General features: G+C 39.4%; 1 protein-coding gene across 1 annotated transcript in view; it reads left to right on the top strand.

Moving 5' to 3' along the window:
- The window catches only part of LOC125401974 (uncharacterized), a 90124-nt gene that overhangs the window by 63135 nt on the left and 12415 nt on the right, over positions 1 to 14574 (top strand). The window contains exon 3 of the mRNA XM_085687649.2: positions 1066 to 1228. Within this exon, the coding sequence (XP_085543775.2) occupies positions 1066 to 1228 (163 nt within the window). The remainder of the gene's footprint in view (positions 1 to 1065; positions 1229 to 14574) is intronic.

Here is a 14574-nt window from a genome sequence, read left to right as displayed (position 1 = left end):
AATATGTTGACTCTATGTCCCATCCAGTGTGGCATTGGAAGAGATACAGTCTTTGCTCGGCGAGGTGGTTGTCTCACCAAAGTGGAAAGGCACTGGCACATGGCGGGCCACTGGCCCTGGAAAACGTTGGTCAGGGTGTTCAGGGTGTTGAATCGGGCTTGAATAGGGAGCAGCAGCTGAATGAACAGACTTGTGAAAACGTCACTGGGAGAAGAGATCACACCAGCTGCTGGAAAGAACCCTGAAATGATACAGGAGAGAACTCATTCCCAGTCCCAAGTTCCTTGCAAGTGTCTGTGAACCTTTCTGGGATCCTGGCCTGTGGAAAAGGATCTAATGACCTGGCGGCTGGGATCCCTCTCAGATCAATGCGCAATGACGAGACTTGGGGTGTGCTTGTAAAGTAGAGAAATGTTGACTACTCAAGGGTCTTGCTCATGGACTCCCTCACTTTTCAAATATCCTGCTTAAGTCAGAATCTTTAATGATTTATGAAGGTGTTGGAACAGCAAATTGAATTGGGAGTTGTCGCTGTGCGTGCGACATCCCTTCATATCTTCATGCTCTGCCTCGTCACCCGCGCTAGCGCTTCACGCTGCCGTGAAGCTGAATTCTTTTCCCTGGAGAAAAAGGAACGCTTGTTTGTCACCTTTACATTATTACAACACTTAAAATATCAATACAGATGAGATTCATTCAAAGCAATAAATTATCTCAAGGAAGTAGAGTGTAAATACATTTATGACATGTTGTCATATTTTTAGAGATTCAGTTTTAAGGCAATTCTATGATGAATGTTTTATCAAGTAAGGAAACACTCCATTAAATAAAGATATCTTCCCCAAATGAATTTAACTATTATAAAAGCTTCTTTTGTAGAAGTATTTCTTTGCTGTTCTCAACACTCCTACTTCTCCTTTAGGCCTTCTGGTTTTTATTTCCCTTAAAAGCTATCTGTGGGGGAGTGGGTGTGGGTGAGGGTGCGTTAGCCTGCATGCAAGAGCACATGTGCGCACATGGGTGTGGCGGACAGAGCACAACCTTGGATGTGTTTGTCATTTTCAGGAGCCTGGAATTTACCAATTAGGTTAGCCTGGCTGACGAGTGAGCCCCAAGGATCCACCCGTCTTCACCTCCCTGGTGATGGAATTACGTGCCCATGCTACTGCACTGATTTTTTTTCCCCTAAGGATTCTAGGGAACCAACTCAGGTTCTGATGCTTGCAAGGTAAGCACTTTATCCACCGAGCCATTTCCCCATCCCTGTCAATCAAATGACATCATAATCAGACTCCACACTGGACACGTCCCTGCTTTATCCATTCATCAGTTACTTATCGATTAAATCTTAAGCTTTTTTCTCCTTTCAGGGCTATTAACTATATGCATTTAAACTTTTTATCCTATTTCCCATCCTCCTTTCCTTTTAGTGTTGGCCCAAGTGCTGTACTGCTGAGCCACACCTTCGACTCCTCTCCCGTGACTTCTGTTTTCTCTGAACAATTGCCTTACCGTCTTAAGTTGTCTCCCAGGCTTCTTGCTTGTGCTTTCTGGGCAGGCTCGGGGTCAGAAGTGGGTCTGTCTCAGAAGTAAGCCAGTCCTGTGTTGCATTCATGCTCACCGAGTTCTCTTCTCCCTCTTTTGGGAGTCAGCTGGGATCACCCAGGAGTTATATCCCGGGAAGGCTCCGGCATGGATAGAGCAGGAAGGCACTCCTGCCAGCTGTCCACCTGCCTTGCTGTGTTTGGTGTCCCTGCCCATGCTGGGCTGTCCTCCAGTTGTCTCTCTTGGTGTCCCAGCCTGTGCTGGGCTGTCCTCGCCCCAGTTCCCCCAGGCACTGCACTTGTGTCCTGCACAGCATGTGAAGGAAGAAACCGATGGAAGGAAAGACTCAAGAGGCTCTGGCTGTCCCACTGCAGGCCACACCCTACCACGTTAGCTTTGGGGTTAGGCTCTGAGGTCCTTCAGCTTCAGCCGCCTCATCTCCTTTGTGGTACCTTTTTACCCAAGGGGGTAAATGCCCTGTGCTGGTTTCCTTTTTAAAATTTTTAGATGAAATTTTTGGTTGTGAGCTTAGTCTTTGGCGATTGGGCCATCTCTCTAGCCCTTAAATGAAAAATTTAAGTTACAATACTAAGCGATGGGTTTCACTGTACATTTTCAGGTGTATGTATCATTAAATTTCATTCTTTATCGTTGCCCATTTGCTTCTGGAGAGAGCAAAACTACTAGAAAAGGGCTGGAGGGATCACTCAGTGATAAAGCACCCAGCTCCCATTCAGGAGGCCCTGTGATTAGTCATTACCACCAAAAAAAAAAGAAGAGGAAGAAGAAGAAGAAGAAGAAGAAGAAGAAGAAGAAGAAGAAGAAGAAGAAGAAGAAGAAGAAGAAGAAGAATGAGGAAACCAAGGAACCAAGGAAGACTTTTGTTTGTTTGTTTTTCTGAGACAGGGTTTCTGTGTGAAACGGTCTTGGCTGTCGTGGAACTCACTCTGTAGACCAGGCTGCCTCTGCCTCCTGAGTGCTGGGATTAAAGGTGTGTACCACCACCACCCGGCCCTGAGTAAGTTTTTTTTAATGTGTGTAATTAATAGCCCATAAAAGAGAGACGTGTCTATGATAAAACTATTAGAAATCTTAGAAATACAATACACAAAGCAAAGTCACCAAGAAAACGTTCACTGGACAGAATGACCAGAACTGACAGATATAGAGGAAGATCTTCCAGTGAGCTGGAAGATCAAGCTGGAGATTCTCAAAGAAAGCAACCAGGGAAGGAAAAGAGAAAGGTTAAATGGCATTGAAGCAAAATGGTCACCTTCAGAGAGCATCATGGGAATTCCCAAACAAGAGGCAAAACCAAACATGGAGAAAAATAGTTAAAGAAATTGTGGCGTTGTCTTTTTTCTGAAAGCACCTTTTCCCTTCAAAGACAGTGATCTATTTCAAGACTTTGAAAACAAATTATGAATATGCCTTGAGATAATTTCAGACTATGTCTTTAACCTGCTGTCCTAGTGTGTGCTCTGTCTGGATAAGTTTAACCTGCCTTTAAGAGAACACTGTAAACAACCCTACTGGGCCTTGCAGCACTTCCCCTATGATCACCTTTGACAGCCTAAGTTAATGCATAGCTTTAGTGTTGTTCTGTTCTCTTTCATGCCTCCACCCTGACCAGAGTGGGAGAGGGGGAGGGAGAAAGGGAGGAGAGAGAGTATGTGTATTGTACTCTTCATTTATTGAAAACAGCCATCAGGTTGAAAGCAACCTTGAGCAGCAAATATCCCATCAATATTGGAAGCAACATGTTGAAATGGGGTGGCAACATCTGTGTGCAGTTTTGAGTGAGGTTCTGGGTCAGTTGGGATCAGTAAAGTCACCTCTTCCCTTGTGAAATTCTGTTAAAGATCTCTGTTTAAAAACAACAGCAACAAAGTGTCCCCATTTCATTCCCACACCACATTTTCTGTGCTGTTCAGTAAATACAGAGCAGGCAGCAGGGACAGGCAAGGACAATCAGACACACACAACAGACAGACTACAGACAGGCCACAGTCCATAAACTAAGAACAGATGGAAACCACAGAGAGAAACAGAGAATTGGGTTTTTGGTTCATTCCTGTTCTAAAACACCTCAAAAGGCAGTTTCTCTCTCTCTCTTTCTCTCTCTCTCTCTCTCTCTCTCTCTCTCTCTCCTCTGTCTCTGTCTCTGTCTCTCTATCTCTCTCCATTCCCTCATGTGTCATCAACAATGTAAGAAATGGTTTTCCAGGATTAGAGAAAAAAGAGAAATTTCAGAATCAAGGTTGTATCCAGTGCTAAACCATCAAGGGGTGTAAATAAGAGATGAGATGTGTTACACTTGAAAGACCCCCGATTAGGGGAGACTCTCACTCGAGCCTCGGGATGACGCGAACCCCCCCAGTAACTCACGAGAGACCGTCCTTGCTACAATCACATGAGGTTTAATGACAAGACGACAAGATGGGGACCAGTGCACTGGGGCCGAGACTCATAACCCACGCAGGGGAAGAGTTCGACCTCGAGTGACCCGGAGAAGTAGTTTTTATAGGAAGAAACCACACAACCCAGTAATCCGAAAGGGGGGCAGGGAGGGTGTCACAGAAAACTCTGAAAATTCCAGTGATGATTACAAGGGGGCAACTCCCTGCCACTCAAGATCATTCTCAAGGTCGTAATCAGCTAGTTCCTATACCAATGATAATTACTAGGGGGTGATAATTACTAGGGGGAATCTCTCTGTTTCTCAAGATTACTCTCAAGATTACAATCTACCTTTATCTTCAGCTAGTTCCTGAACCCCTGAAATTGGTTAATCCTAGATTTCTGATTCTTCTCTTCCTGCTAGATTTTTGGCTCTGTTTTCCTGCTAGGGGGATCTGGATTTATCCAGGTCTTTCACACTCACATGGAAGAAATCAAAGACAGAGAGAAAACTCTTCAAGTTTCTGGAAAGGGCAAATCACTTTAGTGGAAACAGGAATGAGGCAGTGGGTGGAGCTAGATGCAGGGCTCTGGACTCCACTAGATGTACTGAAAAGACATTCCTTAGCAGGAACAAGATTCAGATGGATAACAGGATTATTGATAGTCATGGAGAGATGATCTTCAAAACCACGAAGATAAGAAACTTGGAATCTAAGCGTTTATATTTAACCAATATTTCCTTTAAATGTGACTCTGAATGAAGATGTGATTAAGCATATTGAGTCTGAAGAAAATTAATGCTGATGTTTTATGCATTTTTGAAAGAATTCTTTAAGAAAGGAAATTAACCTGGGTGTGGAGGGGGAAGCAGTAAGGTTTCAGTACATAAAACTACTGGCAAATAATACACCATGGTGAGCCTTGAAAACACCAGGTGAAGAAAGGGAGCCCTGAAAGCCACACTTGTGTGGTTCCATTTTTAGGCAATTCCCTATTTATCTAGAAAAATCCACAGTGATGAAAACCAGAGTAATGACTGTCAGGCCATGGGGGCAGGGAGAGCGGTAGAGATGGACACTGACCACTAATGGATATGGGGTGACAAACTGTTCAGGAACTAGAGAGTGGGGAGGGTCACATGACTCTGTGGCTAGACTAAAGAGGCCTGAAGTACATTTCGAAAGCATTACATGTATAATTTTGGCTTTTTGAGACAAGACTTTATTATATAACTAAAGCCAATCTCAAGCATGTCATCCTCCTGCCTCAGCCTCTTGCATGCTGGAGTTACTAGTGTGTACTATCACTTACAGCTAAAAATATATTTTTAAAATAAATATGCCCAGAAAAGGAAGCAGCAGGAGTCCGTAGGGGGTAAAAGAGAAGGTGGTGGGGTTGTAAGTGACATAGAATGACATACATGTATGGGAATGCCACACTGCTTTCATTATTTTACACTATGAGTACATGCTAATAATAGATGAAGGAAATGAAAACATAGAAAGAATGGCCTAAATATTGTCTATGGGTGTCAGTGAAGCTCGGTAATGGGGTGTCAGTTTAGAGCCTCAGCAAAGGTTCTTTCCCAAACATTTCCCCCTTTTGCTTTCTTGTCACGTGTTCCATTTCCTCTCCTCCCTCTTCCTTCCTCTCTCTCTTAATATCTGTTCCTCTCCTTTCACAGTCCTCTTTCTACTCTCATGGTCTATAAACACACATACATATACACACACATGCACACATACATATACATGCACACACACATGCATATGAACACATACATACACACATGCACACATACATACATACACAAACACGCATATGCACTCATGCATACATACACACATATACAGACACACATTATGGTGGTTTGAAAGAAAATGGCCCCCATAGGGATTGGCATTATTAGGAGGTGTGGCATTTAGGTTGTTTGGCTATGACAAACAAAGCTTCTATGAACATAGTTGAGTACATATCCTTGTGGCACAACTGAGCATCCTTGGATATATACCCAAAAGTGGTCTTGAAGAAGGTTGTTTCCTAATTTTCTGAGAAATCATCACACTGGCATCCAAAAGGGCTGTATCAGTTTGCACTGTTCCCTTTACCCCATAGCCTCTCCAGCATAAGCTGTCATCAGTGTTTTTGATCTTGACCATTCTTTCAGGTGTAAGATGGAATCTCAGAGTTGTTTTGATTTGCATTTCTCTGATGACTAAGGATGTTGAGCATTTCCTTAAGTGTCTTTCAGCCACTTTAGATTCCTCTGTTGAGAGTTCTCTGTTTAGGTCTGTACTCCATTTTTTTTTTGGATTATTTGTTCTTTTGATGACCAATTTCTTAAGTTCTTTGTATATTTTGGAGATCAGACCTCCGTCGGATGTGAGATTAGTGAAGATCTTTTCCCATTCTGTAGGTTGTCGTTTTGTCTTATTGACCATGTCCTTTGCTTACAGAAGCTTTTCATTTTCAGGAGGTCCCATTTATTAATTGCTTCTCTCAGTGTCTGTGCTGCTGGGGTTCTATTTAGGAAGTGGACTCCTGTGCAAATGTGTTCAAGTGTACTTCTCACTTTCTCTTCTATCAGGTTCAGTGTGGTTGGTTTTATGTTGAGGTCTTTGATCCATTTGGACTTTAGTTTTGTGCATAATAATAGATACGACTCTATTTTCATTTTTCTACATGTTGATATCCAGTTATGCCAGCACCATTTGTTAAATATGCTTTCTTTTTTCCGTTTGATATTTTTTGCTTCTTTGTCAAAAATCAGGTGTTCAAAAATCTGTGGATTAATATCGGGGTCTTCAATTAGGTTCCATTGGTCCTCCTATCTGTTTTTATGCCAATACTAGGCTATTTTCAGACTGTAGCTCTGTAGTAGAGTTTGAAGTCAGGGATTGTGATGCCTCCAGAAGTTCTTTTATTGTACAGGATTGTTTTGGCTATCCTGGGTTTTTTGCTTTTCCATATGAAATTGAGTACCATTCTTTCGAGGTCTGTGAAGAATTCTTCTGGGATTTTGATGGGCATTCCATTGAATCTGTAGATTGCTTTTGGTCAGATTGCCATTTTTACTATGTTAATTCTACCTACCCAAGAGCATGGGAAATCTTCCCACTTTCTGGTGTCTTCTTTAATTTCTTCAAAGATTTAAAGTTCATGTTATACAAGTCTTCCACTTGTTTGGTTAGAGTTACTCTGAGATATTTTATGCTATTTGTGGCTATTGTGAAAGGTAATGCTTCTCTGATTTCTTTCTCAGCCAATTTATTATCTGTATACAAGAAGGTTATTGATTTTTTTGAGTTAATCTTGTATCCTACTACATTACTGAAAATGTTTAGGAGTTGTAGAAGTTCCTTGGTAGAATTTTTGGGGTCGCTTATGTAAACTATCATATCATCAGTAAATAGTGACAGTTTGGCTTCTTTTTTTCTGATTTGTATCCCCTTGATCTCCTTTTGTTGTCTTATTGCTCTACCTAGAACCTCAAGAACTATATTGAATAGATATGGAGAGAGTGGACAATCTTGTCTTGTTCCTGATTTCAATGGGCTCGCTGTGGGTTTCTCTTCATTTAGTTTGATATTGGCTGTTGACTTGCTGTATATTGCCTTTATTATATTTAGATATATTCCTTGTATCCCTGCTTTCTCCAAGACCTTTATCATGAAGGGATGTTGTATTTTGTCGAAAGCTTTTTCAGCTTTCTAATGAGATGATCATGTGGTTTTTATTTGTCAGTTTGTTTATATGGTGGATTACGTTGACAGATTTTTATATGTTGAACCATCCCTGCATCTCTGGAATGAAGCCGGTATGATCATGGTGGATGATAGTTCTGATGTGTTCTTGGATTTGATTTGCCAGTATTTTATTTAGTATTTTTGCATCAATATTCATGAGTGAGATTAGCCTGCAATTCTCTTTCTTAAGTGGTTTGGGTATCAGGGTAATTGTAGCCTCATAAAAAGAGTTTGGCAACATTCCTTCTATTCCTATTGTGTGGAACAATTTGAGGAGTATTGGTATTAGTTCTTCTTTGAAAGTCTTGTAGAATTCTGAGCTTAAACCATCTGGTCATGGGCTTTATTTTGGTTGGGAGACTTTTGATGACTGTTTCTATTTCTTCAGCAGTTATAGATCTGTTTAATTTACTTATCTGGTCTTTATTTAATTTTGGTAAGTGATATTTATCCAGAAAGTTGTCCATTTCCTTTAAGTTTTCCAATTTTGTGGACTACAGGTTTTCAAAATATGACCTGATGATTCTCTGTATTTCTTCCGTGTCTGTTGCTATGTCTCCCTTTTTATTTCTGATTTTGTTAATTTGAATATTTTCTCTCTGCCTTCTGGTTATTTTGGATAAAGGTTTGTCTGTTGTGTCGATTTTCTCAAAAAACCAACTCTTTGTCTCATTGATTCTTTGTATTGTTTACTTTGTTTCTATGTTGTTGATTTCAACTCTCAATTTGATAACTTCCTGATGTCTAATTCTCTTGGGTGAGTTTGCTTCTTTTTGTTCTAAAGTTTTCAAATGTTATATTAATTCACTAGTATGGAATTTTTCCAGCTTCTTTATGTAGGTATTTAGTGCTATGAACTTTCCTCTTAACACTGCTTTCATTGTGTCCCATAAATTTGGGTATGTTGTGTGGTAATTTTCATTGAATTTTAGGAAGTCTTTAATTTCTCCCTTTATTTCTTCCTTGACCCATTGATGATTCAGGTGAGCATTGTTTAATTGCCATGTGTTTGTGGGCTTTCTGGAATTAGTATTGCTGTTTAATTCTAATTTTAAACCATAGTGATCTGATAAGGAACATTGGATTATTCCTTTTTTTTTTTGAAGTTTGTTTTGTTACTGAGTATGTGGTCAATTTTTAAGAAGGTTCCATGAGGTGCTGAGAAGGTATATTCTTTTCTGTTTGGATGGAATATTCTGTAGATGCCTGTTAAGTCCATTTGAGTCATAACATCTGTTAGTTCTCTTATTTCTCTGTTCATTTTTTGTCTGACTAACCTGTCCAGTGGTGAGAATGGAGTGTTGAAGTCTCCCACTATTAGTGTGCAGGGTTCAATGTATGATTTAAGCTTTAGAAGTGTTTCTTTTACACATGAGGGTGCCCTTGTATTTGGGGCATAGATGTTCAGCATTGAGATTTCCTCTTGATGGATTTTTCCTGTGATTAATATGAAATGTCCATCTTTGTCTCTTTTGATTCATTTTAGTTTGAAGTCTATTTTGTTAGATATTGGGATAGCTACACCTGCTTGTTTCTTAGATACATTTGATTGGAAATTTTTTTTCCCAATGCTTTACTCTGAGGCGATGTCTGTCTTTGAGGCTAAGATGTATTTTCTGTATGCTGCAGAAGGATGGATTCTGTTTTCATATCCAATCTGTTAGCCTGTGTCTTTTTATAGGTGAATTGACTCCATTTATATTAAGGGGTATTAATGACCAGTGATTGTTATCTCCTGTTTATTTAGTTTTCATTGTTGGTAATGGTAATTTTTGTGTTTTTCCTTTCTTTGGGATTTGCTGCTGTGAGATTATCAATTGTCTTGTGTTTTTGTTGATATAGCCAACTTCCTTGGGTTGGAGTTTTCTTTCTAGGACTTTGTGTAGGTCTGAGTTTGTGGCTAGGTATTAGTTGAATCTAGTTTTATCACGGAATATCTTGTTTTGTCCTTCTATGGAGATTGAAAGTTTTGCTGAGTATTGCAGTCTGGGCTGGCATCCGTAGTCTCTTAATGTCTGCATAACACTTGACTAGGACCTTCTGGCTTTCATTGTCTCCAATGAAAAGTTAGGTGTAATTCTGATAGGTCTGTCTTTATTATGTTACTTGGACTTTTTCCTTTGCAGTGCTTAATATTCTTTTTTTTATTCTGTATGTTTAGTATTTTGATTTTTATGTGGCAAAGGGATTTTTTGATCCAGTCTATTTGGTATTCTGTATGCTTTTTGTATCTTCATAGACATATCTTTCTTTAGGTTGGGAAAGTTTCCTTTTATGATTTTGTTAAACATATTTTCTGTGCTTTTGAGTTGAACTTCTTCTCCTTCTTCTATACCTATTATTCTTAGGTTTGGTCTTTTCATGGTGTCCCATATTTCTTGGATATTTTACATTAAGCTTTTGTTAGATTTAATGTTTTCTTTGGCCAACAAGTCTATTTCCTCTACTACATCTTCAGCACTTAAGATTCTCTCCTCCATCTCTTATATTCTGCTGTTTATGTTTGCATTTTTGGTTCCTCATCATTTTCTCATGATTTCTGTTTCTATAATTTCCTTGGCTTGTGTTTTCTTTATTGTCTCTATTTCAGCTTTCAAGTCTTGAATAGTTTCTTTTCATATGTTTGATTAATTTTTCTTGGTTTTCTTTAAGGGAGTTGCTGATGTCTTCAAAATTTTTGTTTGTCTTTTCTTCCATTTCTTTTTTATTTATTTTTTAATTAAATTTATTTACTTATTTATTAAAATTTTCCACTTCCTCCCCTCCTCCCATTTCCCTCCCATTGCCCCTCCCCCTCCCTCTCCAGTTTTAAGAGAAGTCAGGGTGCCCTGCCCTGTGGGAAGTCCAAGGTCCTCACCCCCACTCCATCCAGGTCTAGGAAGGTGTGCATCCAAACAGACTAGGCTCCCAAAAAGCCAGTACATGCAGAAGAATCAAAACCCAGTGCCATTATCATTGGCTTCTCAGTCATCCCTCATTGTCTATCACATTCTAAGAGTCCGGTCTGATCACATGCTTGTTCAGTCCCAGTCCACCTGGCCTTGGTGAGCTCCCATTAGATCAGTCACACCGTCTCAGTGGATGAACGCACCCTCACGGTCCTTACTTCCTTGCTCATGTTCTCCCTCCTTCTGTTCTTCATCTGGATCTTGAGAGCTCAGTCCAGTGCTCCAATGTGGGTCTCTGTCTCTATCTCCATCCATCGCCAGATGAAGGTTCTGTGGTGATTTGCAAGATATTCATCAGTGTGGCTATAGGAGAAGGCCAGTTCATGCACCCTCTTCTCTGCTGCCCAAGAACCTAGCTGGGGACATCCCCTTGGACACCTGGGAACCCTTCTAGAGCCAAGTGTCTTGCTGACCCTAAAATGGCTCCCTTAATTAAGATATCTTCTTCCCTGCTCCCATATCCACCCTTTCTCCATCTCAATCATCCCATTCCCCCAAACTCTCTCCAATCCTCCCCTTCTCCCTTCTCTCTCCCCATCTCGCCTTACCCCCACCCCACCCCCACCCCCATGTTCCCAACTTTTGTCCAGCTACATTGTCTACTTCCAATATCCAGGAGGATAAATATATGTATTTCTTTAGGTTCATCTTACTATTTAGGTTCTCTAGGATCACGAACTATAGGCTCAATGTCCTTTGTTTATGACTAGAATCCACTAATGATTAAGTACATACCATATCCGTCTTTTATGGGTCTGGGTTATCTCACTCATTAAAGTGTTTTCTATTTCCATCCATTTGCATAGAAAATTCAAGATGTCATTGTTTTTTACCGCTGAATAGAACTCTAAAGTGTATATATGCTACACCTTCTTTATCCATTCTTCCATTGAGGGGCACCTAGGTTGTTTCCAGGTTCTGGCTATTACAAATAGTGCTGCTATGAACATAGTTGAACAAAGGCTTTTGTAGTATGATTGGGCATTTCTTGGGTATATTCCCAAGAGTGGAATAGCTGGATCCTGAGGTAGGTTGACTCCCAGTTTTCTGAGAAACCACTATACTGATTTCCAAAGTGGTTGCACAAGTTTGCATTCCCACCAGCAATGGATGAGTGTTCCCCTTATCCACATCTTCTCCAGCATAGGCTATCATTGGTGTTTTTGATTTTAGCTATTCTGACAGGTGTAAGAAGGTATCTCAAAGTTGTTTTGATTTGCATTTCCCTGATAGCTAAGGAAGTTGAACATGTCCTTAAGTATCATTTGACCATTTGATATTCTTCTGTTGAGAATTCTCTGTTTAGTTCAGTACCCCCATTTTTAATTGAGTTATTTAGAATTTTAATGTCTAGTTTCTTTAGTTCTTTATATATTTTGGAGATCAGGCCTTTGTCTGATGCGGGGTTGGTGAAAATCTTCTCTCATTCAGTAGATTGCCTTTTTGTCGTAATGACAGTGTCCTTTGCTTTACAGAAGCTTCTCAGTTTCAGGAGGTCCCATTTATTCATTGTTGCTCTTATTGTCTGTGGTACTGGAGTTATACATAAGAGGTGGTCTCCTGTGCCCATGTGTTACAGACTACTTCCCACTTTCTCTTCTATCAGGTTCAGTGTGGTCAGATTTATATTGAGGTTTATATTTATATTTTGATTTATATTTATATCAAATCCATTTGGACTTGAGTTTTGTGCATGGTGATAGATATGGATCTCTTTTTATTCTTCTATAAGTTGATATCCAGTTATGCCAGCACCATTTGATAAAGATGCTTTCTTTCTTCCATTGTATAATTTTAGCTCCTTTGTCGAAAATCAAGTGTTCATAGGTTTGTGGGTTAATATCCGGGTCTTCAATTTGATTCCATTGGTCAACATCTCTGTTTTTATGCCAATACCAAGCTGTTTTCATTACTGTAGCTCTGTAATAGAGTTTGAAGTCAGGGATGGTAATACCTCTGGAAGTACTTTTATTGCGTAGGATTGTTTTGGCTATCCTGAGTTTTTTGTTTTTCCATATAATGTTGATTATTGTTCTCTCAAGGTCTGTGAAGAAGTTTGATGGGATTTTGAAGGGGATTGCATTCAATCTATAGATTGCTTTTTGTAGAATTGACATTTTTACTATGTTGATCCTCCCAATCCAAGAGCATGGGAGATCCTTCCATTTTCTGGTATCCTCTTCAATTTCTTTCTTCAAAGACTTAAAGTTCTTGTCAAATAGATCTTTCACTTCCTTGTTAGAGTTACCCCAAGATACTTTATGCTATTTGTGGCTATCGTGAAAGGTGATGTTTCTCTGATTTCCCTCTCTGCTTCTTTGTTCTTTGTGTATAGGAGGGCAACTGATTTTTTGGAGTTGATCTTATATCCTGCCACATTACTAAAGGTGTTTATCAGCTATAGGAGTTCTTTGGTAGAGTTTTTTGGGTTGCTTAAGTACACTATCATATCATCTGCAAATAACAAAAGTTTGACTTCTTTCTTTCCAATTCAAATCCCCTTGATTGCCTTATGTTCTCTTATTGCTATTGCTAGAACTTCAAGCACTATATTGAAGAGGTATGGAGAGAGTAGACAGCCTTGTCTTGTTCCTGATTTTAGTGGAATGGCTTTGAGTTTCTCTCCATTTAATTTGATGTTAGCTGTTGGCTTGCTGTATATTGCTTTTATTATATTTAGGTATGAACCTTGTATCCCTAATCTCTCCAAGACCTTTATCATAAAGGGGTATTGTATTTTGTCAAATGCTTTTCAGCATCTAATGAAATTATCATATGGGTTTTTTTTTCTTTCAGTTTATTTATATGATGGATTACATTGATAGATTTTTGTATGTTGAACCAGCCCTGCATCTCTGGGATGAAGCCTACTTGATCATAATGGATAATTTTTTGATGTGTTCTTGGATTCGGTTTGTCAGTATTTTATTGAGAACTTTTGCATCGATGTTCATGAGTGAGATTGGTCTATAATTCTCTTTCTTGGTTGAGTCTTTGTGTGGTTTTGGTATCAGGGTAACTGTAGCTTCATAAAAGGAGTTTGGCAATGACTCTTCTGTTTCTATTTTGTGAGACGCATTAAGGAGTATAGGTATTAGCTCTTCTTGGAAGTTCTGGTAAAATCTGCATTAAAACCATCTGGTCCTAGGCTTTTTTTGGTAGGGCAGTTTTTGATGACAGCTTCTAATTCCTAGTGATTTATAGGTCTATTTAAATTGTTCACTTGGTCTTGATTTAATTTTGGTATATGGTACTTATCTTAAAAAAGTGTTCATTTCTTTCACATTTTCCAATTTTGTGGCATACAGGCTTTTGTAGTAAGATCTAATGATTCTCCGAATTTCCTCTGTGTCTGTGGTTATGTCCCTCTTTTCATTTCTGATCTTGTTAATTTGCGTGTTCTCTCTCTGCCATTTGATTAGTTTGGATAGGGGTTTGTCAATCTTGTTGATTTTCTCCAAGAACCAACTTTTTGTTTCATTGATTCTTTGGATTGTTTTCTGTGTTTCTTTTTTGTTGATTTCAGCCCCAGTTTTATTATTTCCAGTCTTCTACTCCTCCTGGGTGAGTCTGCGTCTTTTTTTTTTTTTCTAGAGTTTTCAGGTATGCTGTTAAGTCTCTAATGTGAGCTTTCTCCATTTTCTTTGTGGGCGCTTAGTACTATGAACTTGCCTCTTAGCACTGCTTTCATAGTGTCCCTTAGGTTTGGGTATGCTGTGTCTTTATTTTCGTTGAATTCAAGGAAGACTTTAATTTCTTTATTTATTTCTTCCTTGACCCAGGGGGTGGTTCTTTTCTTCTATTTCTTTGAGGGAATTTCTCATTTCTTTTTTAAGAGTCTCAAAATTCTCCTGAAGTTATTTTTTAGGTCATTTTCTTCTGCTTCATCTATATTTGGTTGTTCAAGACTTGCTGTTGTGGGGTCTCTAGAT

This window comes from Myodes glareolus, chromosome 5, assembly GCF_982192425.1.
Source record: "Myodes glareolus chromosome 5, mMyoGla1.1, whole genome shotgun sequence".
Taxonomy (NCBI): Eukaryota; Metazoa; Chordata; class Mammalia; order Rodentia; family Cricetidae; genus Myodes; species Myodes glareolus.
This window is presented reverse-complemented; position numbering and strand designations above follow the sequence as displayed.